The 20,858-nt window shown below is 36.7% G+C and overlaps 1 protein-coding gene across 1 annotated transcript in view; it reads right to left on the bottom strand.

The window, feature by feature from the left end:
• Positions 1 to 4,276: 4,276 nt before the first annotated feature.
• LOC118276517 (transcriptional repressor scratch 2-like) overlaps positions 4,277 to 20,858 on the bottom strand; it is a 41,847-nt gene continuing 25,265 nt past the window's right edge. Inside the window, exon 2 of the mRNA XM_035594892.2 lies at positions 4,277 to 9,409. Coding sequence (XP_035450785.2) covers positions 8,286 to 9,409 — 1,124 coding nt within the window. The 3' untranslated portion in view covers positions 4,277 to 8,285. The remainder of the gene's footprint in view (positions 9,410 to 20,858) is intronic.

Raw genomic sequence — 20,858 nt, 5'->3', positions numbered from 1 at the left:
CCTTCGCCTAGGTAACATCTACATTATGACATAACGCAGTGGACCCTAGATACTTAGATTACATTAAATGCGTTACATACACAGAAGTAAATAAGCTGTTAACTCATACAATAGTAGTTAGGTTGGAAAATTAGGAACAATTTTAGGCTAACGTCATAATGTCAGTTAAGAAAAAGTGTTTCGTTGAAAACTAAACAAATGTGAGGACGACTGTACAAATTATTATTGTTTGGTTTATTTACAATAGTATTGATTTTAATGTCGTAATTGCATAGTTTAATAAGTGAAATGTTAATTGAAGTTGAAAGTCATTCAAATAATAATGGAATGCAAATGACATGTTTTTGTTAATAAATAAATAAATAGTAGTTAGTTATCAGTGCGTCCGACATTATGACGTTACAAACAATCGAAATACAAATTAAATTCGTCGTTTCTCACCAAATACATTACTTGGGATAATTTAATATGCTTATGTACTTATTATTACACTATTCTATAATAATAATTTTCATGCAATGTTATCGACTAACTCTGTAGGTACTTTTTGGTATAATATATTAATTGCATAATAGGAAGGAATACGTGAATTAAAAAATTGACATACTACACTTATTGTAATAATATTAAAGTTAGAGGTCGTAAAACAATATCTACGTGGTATGGATATATTGTTGAGTAATTACTTTTAAATCTAAAGCGAAATTATAGTTCAAGCCTTATATAATGCATAGTTATTGGTCAGGTCTGAGAGCCACTGTCCGCTGGCACATCGCGATCTTGTTAGCTAGAGCAGGCATTGCGTCGCTTGCATTGCTAAGCCCCGGCCAACATGCGAACAGTGACCCTAAGTGGAGCAACTATGCCGAGATACAAAAGTGACATTAATATTTTGGTCGTTATTATTAAATATGAATTGTTGGAATCAGTATCACTAACAAATGTTTATTATAGAAACTTTCAAACTCGGTATATACGTGATCTTACTTTATATTTATAATACGAATATTGTATAAGTGAGACAAGAATAAAACTACTCACATTTATGGAACTGAGATAACATTGAGATATAACTTGAAAACGGTTGGTACGAGTATTAGTTGAAAGTTATTATTGACTGGACAATTGACACAACACATTGGTACGAAGAGAATCGCGGATTCTTGCTTTAGGTAATTTGTCTAAGTATCAGTAACGTTACTATGACGTCAGAGCTCACTTATACAAGGATTCATAAGGCAAACTGAGTAATAATCATCAATCACTTGAGTGTTACTAAACGTCCTCACTCTACCTACTAAACATCCGCGTCTACGATGCATCACATTATGTAATCACCTTTCGTTCTACTACTAAGGTTATTATATAATTTACAGTTACGTGACTAGAATACTATGACCTAGGCCTACTCTATTTCTAAACTATAACGAACTATTACGCTATTAATATAACTGTTTACTTTGTTATTAATAAAAAGATTGATTTAATATTGTTTTTTTAAATAAACCCCGTCTCTATTTTCAATACCGACATGTCTAAATAAAAAAGTATTTATTTTCATGTAAACATAAATAATTTCGATAGCCTAAAGTCACTAACATGGTAAATATAAATAATGTATAATATATATTCGTTGTGCAAATAAATGTCGAATGAAAACGATTCGTTGTCAAATTTCGATTAATAATTTATCGTTGTCTCATTAATAATTGTATTCTCTTAAATTTTAATATTGCTGATTATAATCACTTTAATATTTTATATTGCTTTTCGTTTCTATACCTTATCCACATATTAATAGGGCCTAAATCGTATTACTGGACCTACAACAGACGCAATACTCATCGTTGCTTATTCCGTTAATAATTTTAAAAACGTGTAAATAATTTTGGAACGCTTATGTAAAAGAATTGTCTTGGAATTAAAATATTCCTAATTATATTGTAGATCGATGTTTGCAAATAAGTAAATGCTAGTATGTATTTAAAAAATAATCATTATGAATAATATTATTATGATTAGTCAATAATATAATCTGACGGTAATTTTGTACCACATAATTTCTGTAATATTGCCTTCAATACATTTTTAAATATACCATATAGTACATACATATTCAATAACTTCAATAATTACTTTCGCTCCTATGTAGGTACTTTTTATTCCGTAATCAGTAATTTAGTACGTTTTATTACGCCATAAAATTACTTAGGCGACTTTTGAACTCGTACAAAATTCAATTGCCGATTAATCGTCGATTTTATTTCATTCTTCGCGAATACTCGGATGGCTATAAGTTATGGGATTTGCGAATAAAGGGACTGATTGGTATTTAAGTGAACATTTTATTGAAGACATTTGACCTTTGGAAAATGCTCTTAGATAACGTTAGGACGGGATCACATTGGGCTAGTTACGTAAGAGAAATTTATTCTAATCGGTGTGTGTTTGTTGAAATTTTAATCGAATGTGTGTAGTTTATAGTAGATTTGTTATAAAAATGTTCCCCAACCAGTCCGAGTTATTTCAGTTGTGAAACAATTCAAATATCTGGGGGCACGGTAGTGCCCCCGCCAAGACGAGCCAAGCGAAGCGCAAGCGCAAGGGCACTACCTACCTTTTCTCGAAGCGCTTCGTCGTATTTTTGAACCTTCATAACTTGAGTTTGGGTTATACCAGATAAACAAAATTTTCAGGATATAATGTCAGTGGTAGACTTAATAAACCTCTAAAGTTTCAATTGCATAGCTCTTATACTTTAGATTTTATTGATATCTAAAAAACCCCGATTTCGTCACTCACTCACTCACTGATGATCAACAAAATTCTTAAGGTACTTCCTGAAGTCCTAGAAAACTGAAATTTGGTATGTAAGCTAGTATTAGTACCCAAACAACAAAAAAATCCTAAAACTTGGAACTTTTACCCCCCAACCCCTTAAACTAGGGGGTGAAAGTTTGTTCGAGACTTCCGCAACTTTTGACGCTAGAGGTCTGAATGCGGCCGCGGAGGGGTAAAAATCTGAAATAGGGAAACTTAATTCCCTATTTCCTGCTTGAGATCTGAAAATTATACACAAGTACATAGAACACAAACTTTTCATCAAATCAAAACATTATCCTACCCATAAGTACTTAGATATGAATAATATTACTACACTTCACTTCGGTAAGTGTTTATTAATCAACCTATACTTTTGAACATAAGCATCGTAAGTATAGTATGCGCCAACGCCCGCCGCCTGCCCCCTCGTCCCCGCGCAGTAGCTAAAAATAATCGGCCCGTCAGCGAGCGCGGCACCCGAACGCGGGCAGACGCGCGAGGGCAGACGTCGTTGACGGTTGTCTCGTTGAATTGTTTTAATTTTCATTGATAAAAAGTATTAGGATTACGTTTGCAATTTTCTTATAAATTTAGTAGTTTAGTAGGTGAATTTGTCGCTCATTTTATCTTTCTATCATAAGCAACCTACAAAAAGAAATGAAATCCCACAAAAACATTTCATGTTAAATGTTGCCAAGACGAGACCATATAGCTCGCACTGTCAAAAAGTAATCAGATCCCGTGTAGAGCCAAGTTTCTAACCCTATACTTTTGAACTGGCGAGTTGGCCGCACGGAAAGAGTTTAGAAGATTGAATAGATTTTTAAGCTCAAGCCCATATGACGAATAGCAAAAAGTCCGTGCGGCCGACTCGCCAGTTCAAAAGTATAGGGTTAGAAACTTGGCTCTACACGGGATCTGATTACTTTTTGACAGTGCGAGCTATATGGTCTCGTCTTGGCAACATTTAACATGAAATGTTTTTGTGGGATTCCCTTTACAGTTGGTAGTATCTGTAGATTTAAGTTAAACAAGATCGGGTTTATAAAATTATTGCAAAAACAGTATAAGCGACAGACTGACAGCATATACTAACTTTTCAACCCGCGTTTTACATAATATAAAGATGTTGTAGGCCCTTATTCAAACGAGTCTACCTTCATAAACCTGTCGCTTATTCCTCTAGTTGCCATCACGTCGATATAAATATCTCATGAATGTTTAAACTTGAAATATCAATATCAATTTTCTTTCAGTTCTTTTTCAAACAAGTTCCTATCCGTCCAATAAATAGAAAAACATTTTCAAACATTGTTACCTAATGCAGTATTTCAGCATTTTGCTCTGTCACGACAGCGCTAAATGCATCAAACAATAAAACAGAGCGCTCGTAGCAATTTGCTACGGCGTAGCTCGTTCGTAGCCGCTACGATTTTCTCAGTTGCGAGACAACTATTTATACGAGTGTCGATGAACAACACGTTCCATAGAATATTCTTTTGAATCGATTTCGTTATAAAACAATGACGTTCTAAAAATAGTAATTGCCTCATTTTTCTTTAAATGAAAACAGTATTTTCGTAATTTCTTTTTATCCTAAGCAATAGAAACAACGAAATTTTATAAAACATCATATCACTTTTGTTTCCAGTCTACTTACTTAGCCAAATTTAATTTCCGCATCCCACAACTAAATTTATAAAATAATATTGCTTTTATTATTGCTCTTCTTATAGTAGTCATATTATTGCCGTATGCTAGGTATTATAGTAAACGTCTAGAAATATGTATACGTTTGGTAAACGATGTTAGGACTTGGGTGAATGTGATGGAGTGTGGACTGTTTGGAAGTAATGGAGTGTTGAGGTTGAAGCGTCGATGTTCGTTCCCAGCTCATTCTAAGTCGTGGAGTGGCTTAGTGTGAGCTCGCAGTCAGCGTTACGAAGTGCACGTGGATTCTGCTCTACAACGTACAATACGCAGCCATATTGCACGTTTACCACGGTGTTATCTATTTGATTATTCAGTGTATTTTAATATAATCCGACAAACAAAGTTGTCGAGATGAAATATCCCTACTTCAACGGTCACGTGCACAAATTGATGTGTTCACATAAATGTAAGCGCGTTAAAAAGTGTGCCGCGCTATTTTGCGGGCGTTGCAAAATAATTATTGAAATTGACGGCAAACGTGTTGCAGTGCCAGCGAAACACTAATGAATTTTCAAAAAGCGTTTTTATATGACCTAAATGCGTTTTGTTTTTAATTAACAAAGGCATTATTTGCAAATGAATAAGTAATGTAGAATGTACGTATGTGTGTGTGTATGTACGTGGTCTGTGTGACTGAGATGTGTATGTAATGTGTTCGTCTCTAATATACAATCCTAACTTCGTTTACACCCTTGACTTTATCTTAATTAATATTGCTTATCGTATTGCTAATTTGGACAATTTTAGTTTTATCACTGAGTTTAATTTACTTTAAAGATCCTTATGAATTCGAAGCTGAGTCGACTTCGACTTGACTTCGTTGCCTTAATGGAAATATTTCGTGAGTACCTTGCATTCGTTAAAGTACAGTTTTTACAATTATTTATATTTTATTTGTATCGTATCTATTGACTAAGGAAATGGAGGTTTGAATTTTAAAATAGTATTGTTGTGGAAAGTATTACAGGCGATGGAAATGTAAAGTTTCGTCGGCACGAGTTGGAACTGGAGTAGGTAGTTAGGTATATAATACATTACATGTGTAAACTATCAAGTCTAATGGTGGACTTACCAACTAACGTTACCAGATTTCCCGGTCGCTATAGTACACGTTTAATATATAGTTATAAAGGTAATTCATTATGTCTACATCTACAAAAATTGTAAAGAAGGGAAATTTGGTACACAGGGACATATTTACATTACGATGTATATTATATATTTTGTATAATATAAGTTGGTTTCGTTATCATTAATTAGTTACCTAACTGCATAACTGCTACAATTACAATAACGTTAGTATAAATATTTGAATAAAATATCTTCGTTTTTATTTTAATTTTATATTACAAGCAATTAGTTTGCTAGTTCTACTTAAGACCAGTAGGGAGAGCTAAGAAGAATAGGAAAGGGTTCCTCGAAGAAGGGAGTATTAGAGGGTATACATAGATCAACTAGACTAGGAGTAAGGCTAGATTACTAGAAAGAAGATGAAAGGGAAGGGAAACCAGTAGGTCAATAGATAATAGACTGTATATAGATTTATTTGAGTACATTCTAAACTGAAGACGTGGTCGCTCTTATAACAATCCATTACTCAATATTCGATGTTAATTTCGTTTCAATTTACTTCAATATAACTCCAAAGCACCAAAATATCTAATATTCTAATTTTTTTTTTAATTTAGCCAATCGACTCTACCATTTAATATTGCTTATTGATTTACTTTAATATTGCTTTTTACGCGTCACCTTTGTCTGGCGTACCCTAAACGTTATAAAATAAAATATTTTATAACCACATGATCGCCGCTTTGGTACAATGTACCCAAATGTACACTGTCTAATCTATTATTATTTATTACGCACTATTTATTATTAATATCAGTATTATTCTTCAATATATTAATGATTAAATGTCTTAGATAATCTAATCAGTCGGCGATCAAAAGGTTAATGTAATACGAAGGGAAGAGAACTATAGTATCTAAGAAAGTAGATAAAATGTGGCACTACAGCTACTATTAGGAGTATGTTGGATAAGGAATATAATTACTAGTGTCCAGTTTAGTGCCTCTAGAGGCCTTCCTGTCGTATGTAACGTGAAGTTCAAACAATTAGTAATAATATCCCAATTATACTGTAGCACACAAAACATACAATTCAAAAAGTAACTGTAGTCATTCATCTAACGCCAAAACAATAGATTCATCTCAACGGGCATAATAACCGTTGTTTTTGACCTAAATATATTTTTTTACCGAACACTACGCAATGCACACAACTAAAAGTTATCTCAAAAGGTATAGAAAATTTTATAAAGGGAAATCCCAAAACGGTTTGCTATAATACAGGAACTCTTTTGGAAAATATTTTAATTGACTGGGTTTAACTAAACACCAACGACGAATTGACTCGAGGCACCAACTAATAGACTAAGGGAAGGCATCGACCCCGCGGGCAGAACTCGGACCTGCCAAATTCAACTCTACATACTAGCTGCTACGTTCCTACTAATCGCGTTTATTGCGTAATACTTTCGAACGGACCAAGTCGAGCCCGTGACGCCGATGTAGGGGACAGCTAACTCTACGGACAACTACAGGGTCAATAGAATATGTAGTCTGCTGCGTCTATTTGACAGCGGTGCGCGACTTTACCTACATTATTATTGCTTTTCGAATACCCATTTCTGACCGAGCACCTCGTGCTCGCCTCGTTAACCTACGTTAATGCTACCTTACACTAAGTTAGTTTATTGCCAGTTACGTTTGACTTGTCACCTAAAGACACACGCTCGACTAAAGGCTTGCACGCTGTGGCGCGCGGCCCTGCCCTGTCGCCGCCACAGGGCGACCGACCCCCGCCTCCGCCCTTCACGCGCCCCCGCACTCTCAACTTCCGAGTTATACTTCAAATTATACCTTGGTTACTGGTTTAATTCAAAATAAGCCGATCGGATGATTACAAATGAAATATGGATTTAAACTTTTCAAGTTTCAGAACAGTTTAGAAATTTATTTAGAATAGGAATAACGTCCATAGGTTGAATTAGAGTTAACGCAACGAAATATGAGAACGCTGTGAGCGTGTTAAGTAGCAACTAGCGAGTAGTAGCGAGGGTGAGCAGTGAGCAGTAGGAAGTAGTGCGCGCGTGCGGGGGCGGTGGCGGCGGGGCGAGAGGTAAGGCACTGTCGCGGGCCGCGGTGCGCTGCGGCGCTGCGGCGGCGTGTGTGCGGAGCTTCGGACGGAAAGTTTTGGCAAGTTCCTCACCGAGACGGAGGAGGCGACCCTCCACCCGCGACCTCGGCGCTCGGCTCTCGCATCTCGACGCTAAACTTACACTCTAATACTCTCTAACCTACTTTGCGGTTGTAAAAATCACCTACAAAAGATATTAGTTTTCATTCATATTTCAATACATCTATGTATATAAGGGTATATTTTATCCACGACTATATACATATTTAATATTAAATTACCGCTATCGGGACGTGTGACGCTACGGCCTGCGGCCGCGTTGGCCGCGGCTCTACGGGGTCGTACGTGATTCGTTGTATGCGAAACGTTGCTCGATTGTGTCGCGGCGCGTCCGGCGCGCGATGCGGCGCCCGCCCGACGCGCTCGCTCCTGTCATATTGTAAATTTAATATTACGCTAAGAAGCTAAATTCATATTAATACTTTATGTTTACGAATAAACCATTCGGCGGTGGTTACGGTCCCTAGTTGCGTCGGCTTGCGTAGCCCTTAGCCGGACGCGGAGACGGGCGCGGCCGGCTCGGGCGACGGCGATTCATCTTCATCTTCTCGCACGCACGCGGACTCTTGGTGCTTGTTCAGATAACTCTTGAGTGCAAAGGTCTTGTGACATCGCGTACACTCAAAATTCTTGTCCGCTGAATGCGTTTGCATGTGCGCGCGAAGATTTGATCGATCCGCAAAAGCTTTGCCACAATGTGCGCAGCCATAAGGCTTTTCACCCGTGTGAGAGCGGAGGTGGCCTTGTAGAAGCCATGGTCGCGAAAATAGCTTCCCGCACACGCCGCACACGTGTGACAGTTGGTGCGTCAGCACGTGCATGGCCAGCGCGGGCATCGACACGTACGCCTTGCCGCACTCGCCGCACCGCTTGGCCGCCACCGAGTCCAGGCTGCGGTGCGTCTGCTTGTGGCGCGACAGATTCGAAGAAGTAGCGTAACGCTTGCCACACTCGCTGCACGTATACTTTGACTTAGGTTCAGGTGGCGGAATTGCCTCGACGGGCGCGTTTGCATAGTTTCTGCGCTTGGAACGGCCATCACTGACGAAAAATGCGTCATAAGTGTATGCGATGGTCTCTCGTGGTCGCTCAGTGATTGTTTCTTGTGCAGGTTGTTCGGGTGGTGGCGGCGGGGGTGGTGGCGGCGGTGGCGGCGGTGACGGTGCAGGTGGTGGGGGGGCTGGCACAGACTCGGGGGGCGCCGGCTCCACGCGCGGCGACAGGAACACGTGCTGGCTGAGGTCGAGAATGGCATGTGCTGCGTTGAGGTCCTCCTCGGGGCGGTTGAGGTGCGATGCGCGGTCCACGAGGCAGTAAGGGCGGTAGATGTCTTTCTTCTTCGGTGGCAGAGAGAGTAATGTTCCAGTGCTGGTGTAGCACATTGAGATGGACTTGCCGCTCGCCGGTGGCGGAGGAGGGGAGACAGGCGAAGACGGGAGCGGTACCTGGAGGAAAGGCGGGTCTGTCGAGTCTGAGGCGGAGAGGTGCAGAAGGGCATAGGATAGAGGCTGAAGCGCCGGCTGAGGAGTGGGGGCGGGGCCGGCGGGGGCCGGGCTCACCTCACTCGGGAGCTGGGCGGTAAACTGTGTGGAAGGCCGCTCCTCGGTGTAACCTGCAGACAATAGAAAAATCATGTTGTATTATATTGTTACATCAGATATTATTGTTTTGATGGAATTTAAAAAAAGATAATTATAGGAAGAGAATTCACGTGTTTCATTTAGTCGTAGTAGTACTTATATATCTATAGGTACAGCAAGACAACTTTCAAATAAGGACGAATGTGGCTCGAGAAGCGTATCATTTCATATGTGGAAGAAGATTCCGTCAAAGTATAAAGCGGTGACCTGGCGGTCTGATATAAATGGCAGTATGCGGGCATTTCTAGTGCCAAGAATTCTTTACAAACGTTCCATCGAGTATCGTCTGCGCGCCAAAAAGGGGAATTAAGTTGATAGATGTTGCTGCCGTAAAATAAAATTGAGTAACGATTTTATTGAACTCTACCTTTTATGTCTTGAATAAACCTCTTTTACATCGTCAGATGATAACTGTAGATGTCTACTACATAGCGTATTACCATCTACTGGCAATGGATCAAAGGATGAAGTATATGAAACCTCATAAACGTATAAAAATGTCTAGAATTTCGTGTCAATGTTTTTATTACTCCTTATTGACTCAATGCATTTGAAAGTTAATATTGACTGTCCAAAAGGAAAATGCATATGATTTTTGCTACACTGAAATGGTTTTTAATACATTTACGACCTTGATGGTTAGTAATAAAGTCGAAAGTGTATTGCAAAAAAAATTAGCAATTTGGTAGGACCATGTGTGGGCGTCTGTAAACACGCGAGTTGAGGCGAATTTTCCATTCGTAAAATTTAAGTAAATACTGTGTGACTGCCGACCGTTTCCAGCTTTGATTTATCAAACGTGACCTCGATATTGACTTAGCGAATATTTACGCTCCAAAAGTTTCCGTACGGTACCTGTACAAATTGAACGCTTTGGCAGTTTCACATTTTTACATTTTTTACCACAGTTAACAGAATTTATCAAATACAGACATAGATACGAGTATCTAAATAAAGGTATGAAAACATATGAATTAAGTAAAGTATTACCTACTAGTCCCTTCTTTAAATAACAATAAGTCCCTTAGAACAAAAATCCTTTCACTAATACCTCTTGGCAAAACGAGGCAGCCATTTGTAGTATCAGCAGAGCGGTATTTCACCGCGGCCTCCGTAATACACTGGAAGTCGTACATCAACCCAGTTTAAGGAAGAAAAGGGGGTTGCTAAGAATTATTTCGGGTTCGTTAATAACAGGCGCAGGCAACCTGTGGCACGAGTCGTGAGTCACAAGGCGACCTGTAGAGTACATGTCCTTGTTTCACACATAACTTTAGTGCTAGTTATAACCTTTGAATAAACCCTGACTCTCCATACTTCATGCTAGTTCATCAACTTTACCTTGTTATGAGTTGTCGTTGTATTAGGACATGCTAAGTAACATCAGACTAAGAAGTTTTAACGAACGTCTGCTCACTAGTTACTAGACGCGACGGATCTTCTGTTGTATGACTTGACGGATTTTGTTCTCAACGCCACGCGCCTTCACGGAACGGTATTCAAATTCGTGTGAAGTTGTTAAAAACGTGTTTGAGTAAAGTTTAAGTCACTCGTTATACTTCATGTGAGAAGGATCACTGGAGGCAAGCGTAGTCGCGAAACTTTGTCCGAAGATCGTGAATGACAAATTTTGTGAACTTCGATTCCTTGTTTGTTTGTCGTGTGTTCTCTGATGCAGTCTTAAGTGATTTATCTTTAACGAGCGAAAAGTTCTTCCCGGATTTACTCTTCGTTGCGAGATTAAGGCGTTGTTGATACCACCTCCAGTCAAGTTTCTATGAGTTTTAATAACAGATAATTTGATCTTCCCTATCTGAGGCGAAACAACTCTAGTTAAATATTGAATCCAATATGTTAAGTAAATAAGAAAATTGTTATGATAATTGTTTAATATTTGCGAATAAACAATTACATTTAATTTCAAACAATGTATACATTGTCACAACAGCTTGTTTAAAGCTTGAACGAGATGAATACAGAATTTAATTTTCAGCCAATTTAATATGACAAAACAGTGTTTATTTGGTTCACTGTTAAACATCAGTCGATCATGGAATCAACGTATTCAAATAAAACGGTCGGCTTTGTTTTAATAAATGCAAATTGCTGATGTGCCGTTTGTAAATATTTGTAGTGTACGGCATCGGCCTTCGATTTGCGTGATTTATATGCTCTCCCGTTTGTAACACTAGCGGCCCGATGCGGCTTTACTTCGACGTCGTTTGCGAATTTTTCGAAGAACACACTTTTTTGTAATCCCGACAATACCAAGCGATCACTTGAAAAGGATTTATCCAATTTTGTGTTATCATTTAAGACGTAACCGCGTAAATACTTTTATTTGATCTAGTTTTATATATGTATCTATAGAATAATTAATTATTATTTATACATATAGATAAGTACTTGGTAAGATTCCTTATTTTGTACTAGTTGTAACCTACAACATATAATTTTCTTTGTTTCAGGCGAATATAGCAGTGACGCTCATGATGGCGTTGCAGTTCCTCAACAGTCAACGAAGCAGTTCGTGTTAGGATTCTCAAAGTATTGGTGAGTCTTAGCATAATTTCTTCTGGAGACCATAGCAAGACCAAATTCTATTGTAATGTCCTCCTTCAATCGATATCTTAATGTGTTTTACTTCATGAAATATTTCATAATAATTTGTTCACCAGTTGAAAACGCAGTTCCATGTTCCTAATAGGGGGTGAGCCTATTGTCATGCACGGGGTGTAATTATTTACTCCGACTTATAACTGAGAAATTTTCGAAAAATTGAAATACATCCAATAATGCAATGGTAAATTCAAGAATCGAATCTGAAACCCTTGCTCGGCAGTTGCCATTGCAAACCATCGTCTTGCTGTGGTTTGTTATATGTATTTATTTACTAACCTTTATAACACATTTCAGTTTTGTAACTATCTATTTTCAAATTAACACCAATACATCAAATCTGTATGACCGCAAAAAGTAACAATCAATTTATAAAATGCAATGTAACAAACATAAAAACTTAGATATACCTACTTAAAGAATTAGCAATGTAGATACAATAGTACGATTTAATACAAATCTCTTAACAAAGACGTTTCGTATTATAATTCAACTATAAACAAAAGGAAATTATGAACCTTCCTACATATATTTATAGAGGCTATAATGAAAACTCAATCTCCTAACATAGACTTTTTCGTATTATAATTCAACTATAAAACAAGGAAATTATGAACCTTCCTACATATAGTTATAGAGGCTATAATGAAATGTCGACTAAAAAACACGTTTAGTACCGTAGCATACAAGTACACGAGTAGGGTACTCAACGAGGCGTTAGTGCTTGTGTCATGTCATCGATCGTTTTTTCACCTCTCTGAGGGTGTCTCACTAACCAGACACTCATGTGTCTTGCATGCACAGGCAGCTTTAACCGCAAAATATATGTAGAATTAGAGTCATAATCGCAAACATGCCCCTGAAAATATTATGTCAATTTCAATTTCAAGCTATGTGAACAACATAATAAAGTATATTTTTCCTTAAAATGTTATCAAATTGTTTAAAACACGATACGTCTCAACTTCTTTTGAAAATAAACAACTGAAAGGACAATTGCGCTTCCGTACAAAATAAAGATTTTCTTCAAACAAACAATAGCTACTACTACGTACCAGTTACCAATTGGTTTTCTTCTCAGTTCAAACAAAGATATTTTGAGAACAAGAGCAAACAAAAATGAACGTTAATACACAAGTAGCAAGTTCTAATATTAATCTTGTTAGATGAAAGTAAGCTTTTGAGCGTCGTGAGCCATAGCAGAGGAAGTTAGCCACTCAACGAAATGAAATTAAACAGGCAATGTGAGTAGCATTCCTAATGCTAATTAATTTAAGAAGTCGCTGTTTATTTCAAGTATGAAACATATGAATAGAAATTCATAAGAACTTTCTCTCGTATGTTCTTATTTATAATCGTACTTGCCCCGGCTTCGCATGGGTGCAATGGTGATATATTATAATGCATATATTTTACATATAAACCTTCCTCTTCAAACACTATCTATTGAAAAAACCACATCAAAATCCGTTGCGTAGTTTTAAAGATTTAAGCATACAAAGGGAAATAGGGACAAAGAAACTGACTTTGTTTATACTATACTACTACATACTATACTACTACATACTATGTAGTGAAAGTTACTAACAGTTCAGAGTTTTAAAGTTTCAGTAGCTACCCACGTCACTATTAGACATGGAATACAAATTGACGTAATCAGTCACCGCTTTTAATATGGATTGCTTAATGTAACGTTCGGGCAATATAGCCATACGGCTGGAATACTAATGTGGGTTAGGTACGTAGTTTTAATGACCTCATTTTAATCCAAATGTCAATTCCCGGTCCGGACAAGCGTCAGTGATTTCGACAAACTGATGAACCTTTTACTTTTTGTGTCAGTAAGCGAGAAATACACTATGTCAGCGCTCTGGCCAACAAATTATTCGCTTCGCCAATAATTATGAGGTTGATAAACAATGTTGAGGAATTGTTTGATGTTTTGTCTACAATATTACAATAAAATTGCTGAATTCATTTTGTTGTTTTTGAGCTAAAATATTTTGCGAGTCAGTAAAGCATTTTGTTTGTGTTTATTTGATAAATATACAATACAAAAACATTTCTGCATTAACACTAATTGATAAAACATTTTGTTTTACCTATTGATAAAACATTGATAAAACACATAAAACAATATTATGTTTTATCCATTTTGTCTATTTAAAAGTAATTCGTTGTATCAATACACAATTTGATTTCATTCAATAATACCAATCAAACCAACACAAAGGAAATTATTAACCGATACTCAAATCAATTAAACAAAATGTCGATGTAACATTCTCGTTAATTAAAGCAGCCACATAAGGAATCCGATCTACGAACATTTAGGTATACTAAAATACAAACACAATATTGCTTTGCGTTTATCAAGATTTGCCAACAAAGGGTTCAGTAGTGTTTACACTAAATTGGCTCCGACCATGCAAACCGTTTGCTTTGAATTGGTCCACAATTTTCACTTAAATGCTATCAATTTATCGGTTCTATAGTTGGCTGTGCTCACTGCAGTCTGCAAGGAAAGCGTTTGTATATTAAGCAGTTTTACTCGCTTCGACGGGTTTAATTAATGGAAGCAATGAACACGACGGTACTGTTACCGCTATATGTACGTGCTTATTACTAGAAGGCTATGAATGAACATTTAATCATCAACCAACAACGCTGTCGAACCCCCGTGTCGTGAATTACGAATTAAGTATAATCGATGGGCTATAACATAATTCTTGACGTATGTATTTCAAGTAATCTACGTTTGCTTGCTATATTTTTAGATTGTTATTTACGTATTGCTATTTGAATCAAGTATAACATCATAATATAAATCTGCAATTAGTAAATTCCTTTTAATAAAACAATGCCAGCCTAAATGGTCAAGAATGGGCTGACGTCAAGCTATGAGGCTAATCTCATTGCTACCTCGCCTCGAATATTTGACCGTGACATTTCAAGGCGTCTCACAACGGAAATTAACCACTCGTTCGTATGAATTTCGTTTGTTCGTCTAAACGCCAGTCTGACTTTAAATCGCGCGTTAGAAATGGTATACAGTTATTTTGACATTGCATTACCAAAAACGTAGCTACCTGTGAAAATCATAAGAAACACAGTTCTCCTAAAACCAAGTAAATAACATAAAGACGAAATTGTTACAGAAAGTAATTAAAAGCGATGGTGCAAAACAAACGTAACGAAATAAACGCAAGGCGCGCCAAATGCTCCGCGTACAATGGCAAAAACAACGCGAGGGAGGTAGGGTACACCGCATTGCACCAGTTGAATCTCACCCCTCCTCAAGGGGGCTATCCCGAGCCCCGACCCCCATTGTCCCCCGCGAGGGTTCTATAGGGTACTTGTTGACGTCCGCACGACTGGGGATGTGAACTGCGTAACCAATTGATTTTTGGCGAAGTCAGCTTTTCTGAGATGAATCTAGCGCTCGCCAGATCAGTGTCGAGTTCTCCCTGAGTAGAATGTGAATAAAAAATTAGCTGTGCATTTTTTATTCACGTTTTATCTATGTATTCATCTGCACGTTTTGCAGGAGGAAGATTTTTTACTGGAACGTGTGCAGCATTGTAATGGCATATTACTTATCACTGTTATTATTAATGGTTTTGAAGATAAAGGAACACACGCACCTGCCTCTGACAGTGTGGTAAAGGGGAATCAAGATATGTTGTTGTGTATAGTCGTGATGGGATATTGGCAACATGAATGCAATCCTCCTGTTGTGAGCAATCGTCGCAGGCCAGACGACGCCGGCTAAAGTGACTTACATTGTCAACACTAGATAGCACTTAGTCAATAGACTGCACTCACGAACTGCTGTACTGATATAGTACTGGGCTCAATCGATTGGTTTATCAGAACAGCAATATTTACCTACAGAAACACTACGAAATTCCAGCAATAGATTACTTTTTGAAAATCTTTTAAAACATTTTTGTTAACAGCTAAACAATTTTTCCTTAAGTTCTACAAAATTATAAATGTTTGACTAAACATAAACTTGCGTATGTCTATAGAACTGAATACTATATATTCTTTACGAACGTATTTCAACCAGTCCGTAGACTATTATTTAAAAATCGTTGTGAATTCGTGTGTAAACGTGCGATAGTCCGCGAATTATTGGGCGCGGACTATCGGAGTACGTTTTCGTGTTTCGGGACAATCGCAGCTGTTTGAGTACCTCCGTATTCCCACTAACGGCTGTATGGGACACAAATGAAGTTAGAAGCTACAACTAAAACGCCGACAGATTTTCCAGATACTAAAATAACAAACAGAACTTTTTGAATACGCGTTATTTTTATGTCGTTGCAAAATCGACGAATAGCGTTTCGTTTAACTGAACAACCACTTATTTTTACCTTTAATTGCTCCACCTTCGATTTCCGAAATATATCATGTTCGTTAGCCGACTGAGTTGCAGACGGACTACGTTCCGCTTTTGTTGGCATATTTTAAAATACAAGAGTTACCTAATTAAAAAGTTGCATTCATTATTGTGAACGAGTTTTCATTCATAACAGGACATTTTATAATTAGCAACAGCTTGTTACATTTATAAGGCAATCGCGGATTTATCACAAACAATGACTTGTTACTGTAAAATATATTTGGTAATATACAGTAGACATTAAAACTTTTCATTTGTCAATAAATAAACTTTGATCATCGCTTTTCAGTATTGCACCCTGAATTCTGAATTGATAGGATTTCCTGACGAATCAAATCCCCGCTGTGGTTAACGGTCCACATTTAATTATGTCCGTAATGAGTTTATTGATATAATTTAAATCGGTTTTAGTTAATGAGTAGGCAGTATTAGCGTAACTGTTCATTTATTTAAAATATATATACATTGAATATATTGTGCACATTATTGAAAATTACATAGAAACGTTGAACTCAGCAAAGTTTACGTGTAATATTGCGTATGATTGCTTAAATTACACTAGTAGGAGTACTCACTCCTACTAAGGTATATCTATGTTTTCGTCTATAACTTATGTACGCATCTCCCAGTTTTATTGAACCGTCTTCGCATGTATGTGTGGCCTACATCGCTATCTGACCTAGAAGAGATACATTACTGGCCCCACGATTGTTACTTGTAGGCATACTTCCGATTTTTTCCAAGACCCTTTTGTTTTACTGCGGTTCTATTTTGAGAACGGCGATGTATTTTCTTCCAACATTTTCCCCCATTGTTGCGAAGTTCCTTTTTCTTTTACATCATTTTAGTGAAACGGTGATCACAGGCCAATCTGTTCGCACAGACAAAATAAAAAGTATTTTTTTCATTCAAAGTAAAATACACGTCGATGTTGCTACCAATAAATTTTAATATGAGCATAATTTTCGCCGAATATATTTCTCTATTTTTTATTCAATGCTGTAATTAATGTTTAATTCTGTGTTCATGTTCGATATTTCCAGTGTCAATACGATGCCAATTAGCAGTGGTCTGCCACCGTATAATTATTCCGCTCGCAATCGAATAATATAATTAATGTTGATTTGTAGATATTCGGAAATGTTCGCTCTAAATATTCGACTCGAGAGAGGACTCCAGTAGGTCTGGTTTAGCTTCATAATTAATTTAGTTGTCGTAGTCCTTCTGAGTGGTATACTACTACACCAAATTAAGCGAATATTATTTTAAACTGTGATTAATGTTTTGACAAGTTTTGAGGTTTTTAAATCTCTTATTTAGACAATACTCAATAAATGTTCAGCTATGTCTATTTACCTTCAGGTTTCAAAACTGACGCTAAACTAGTTTTTTTTTCAATACTTAATTGAAAGTTAAAACCGACCAAAGTAAGGTTTCGTGTTTGTGTGTATGTGGTATCTGGCGATTTTAGTACAGATAGTCGCCAAACACCTACAAAAAATAACTAAATAACGAATCAAATCTTTTATCATTGGTTATTTCTTCGTATTATTAGAATTTTAATTTCTTCATAAAATATTGTTACGGACTCCATATTTATTTATAAGAATACTTTTCTCAAAGTCCAATTGCAGTTTATGTGTTAAGTTATGTCTGAAACTGATATACAAATTGATATACGGGGTTCCGACCCTGTTAGAAGAAATTCATATAAAATATGAGGAAAGAATAAAATTCTACGGCATCGGCATTAGCTACATAGCGAGTGACGCCGGTGACTAAGCATAACCACTGAGCAATATATCGATCCAAATTACGTAAGTAGCGCACCGGCGATGGGCGAGACGATTTTTCACACGGTTTTTTACCAATCACAGTATGAAATAGGTGGCAGAAAGATCAATATCGCGTGAATAAATATAGGATATTAATACATTAAAAATATTGGCTACCGACAACAAACAAGGTTTTGGAAAAACAACGAAATTGTGAGTGACGGCTTTGGCAGTTTGGTACTTTATTCATTACTTTTGTTTTGTACATTGTATTGTAACGTTTTTTTGACTGCTACACCTTAATGTGTGTGTTTGATTCAATCGTACAAGTTGTAATAAAACAAGTTATATTTTATAGCCGTGATACCAACCTCTTAGCGCCAATTTCACCACCTTCATGTATGAGCCCGATAAACTTATGTAACAAATAGTGCATATAAATTACGTTATGAATTTAAAGTAATCATAGGGAACCCTTAGTGACTTAACTAGTAGGAAACATATTCTAGATATAACAAAACATAAGTTAACCAATCTGTAGAAGTATCTTATAAATCTTAGAAAATATAACCCATTTTAAACTATAAAATCTATGGAACGTGTATAATACAAACATACTACTAACCACTATCAATCAAATGCGCACTACATAAGTGGCCGGTACCGTAATTCACTGCACGAATGTACTAGATTACGAAGGAAATAATAGGATTTGCCGATCACTAATCTCGATAAGCTCTTTACATTTTGCAGCACTTCCATATTGGTAATCTCGCTTTATTGAAGCCGTTGTTGCATGAAAAACGTTCAATGTTCAGTTCTTTTACATCGTGATTTCTGCAACGTGTTCGTGTTTCTATTTATCGGTTAAATGGCGCGATCTTTATCACCTTCGAGCAAAAGGGAAGAGTCGAGAATTATGTGAGAAAATTCTTTCTTCATTTTCCAATAACACGTTCAACATTCTTTGTACTTGCTTTGTTCTTTGTGTTCCGATGTAATTACGAAAGCAATAAGACTCATAATTGTTAGGGTGTGCTAACGAAGCTTGAAGCAAGAATTTATTGGCTTGTAGGGATATTTGAGGGGAGTTGAAAATAGCTGTGGATTTAGAAAAGCCTTTATTTTTTATTATTAAGATAGATAGAATTCATCATTCGTTTTATTATTATGGAAGCAAGGTAGGAGTAGCATATGGCTAAATTTTCGTTAAGATTCGCCCTCTGTGCTCAGTATATGGACTAGTGTTCACCTGTACTTAGTATTTTGAGACACACCGTGTCTTTAAGAGCACATACTCCCTTAAGATCCTGTCCAAAGAGCCACGAAGGATATCGTATGTAAAGCTTGTTACGTTACTGAATATAAATTCAACGTTGTACACGTAAAATAGTGTATCAATGTTAAAGTAAAATACCCTAGTTTGGTGGTAATAACAAAAGTACACGAAGCCTTTTATATTTTCTTATTTGAGTACAGTGATATACGAATGTTTGTAACAAATGTTTACACGGACACTCGTTGGCAACTCGTCAAATGTTTTCACTGAGCAATAGAGCAGAAATGCGGACAAAATCCGCTTGTATCTAAACGGTTTTCATTCCAATCCAATAAAGCAACACGCTAGCATAGACGATGCTCATCAAACGAACGATTTTACTCCTACACGCTGCGTCCCGATTTTATTAGCCTTTTCACAAAAACAATGCCTACGTAAACTTCTCATTGTTCTAGCGAAATTCCAATGAGTTTTCGTTTCAACCATTTTCCAAACGCTACTCTAATTTTAACGTAGTGTGGTGTAGTTTGTAATAACAAAACTTTACTCGTAATAAAGTTATTTTTTTACTTTATTACGAGTAAAGTTTATGTTATATTACTATACGGAGCAAATTAAAGTTTTAATCTGTTTTTACTATAAAACTTCTATAAAAGTCCTGTTTTTTTTTCTTATATAAACAATATTCAATACTGTGAACATTTTTATGGCCGCTGAATATCGGGCAGGTCAGTTTACAAACAAAATAAAATTGAAAATCGGTCCCTAACAACAAAACGAGCATTTTTCGGAACGTGGTTGAATAGAGAAATTCCGCCTAAACCCTAACAACATTTTATTATGCACAATATTGTGAAGCCTCGTTATTCATTTATATATTTCTATCAAATATTTTACGCTCTCTAGATGTTGCATACTTTTGTCCTTTTATGCGAAATGATTGCCTTTCTGAAATGCTAAACCTCAATGATCAAATGGACAAACATACTTGCAATTCTGCGTATTCTTCTATATTTTTCTGAAACGCTGAATTCATTTGACTCTAATGAATAGGACATTGTTTGAAGCATATTTTTTTAAAGACGTAGCTACGAATACCTAAGCAGTGTTACTCCATTGTCTCTCGCTTGCCATTTCTCTTACAAATATTGAGCGTCGTCTAGCGAGCTCCGTTATACTTCAATTAAACAAATATCACTCCAATTCCTATTTGACATAAAGTTCGGCGACATCCACTTGGCTCGAACATGCTCATTTCTCTATTATACGCAATTACGAGAGATCTAATTTAATTAATTTCCTCATGAATGAGATAACAGTGATGAACGGAATACGAACGT

This window comes from Spodoptera frugiperda, chromosome 25, assembly GCF_023101765.2.
Source record: "Spodoptera frugiperda isolate SF20-4 chromosome 25, AGI-APGP_CSIRO_Sfru_2.0, whole genome shotgun sequence".
NCBI classification, from domain to species: Eukaryota; Metazoa; Arthropoda; class Insecta; order Lepidoptera; family Noctuidae; genus Spodoptera; species Spodoptera frugiperda.
Note: the sequence above shows the minus strand (reverse complement) of the source record. Positions and strands in the feature narration are given on the sequence as shown.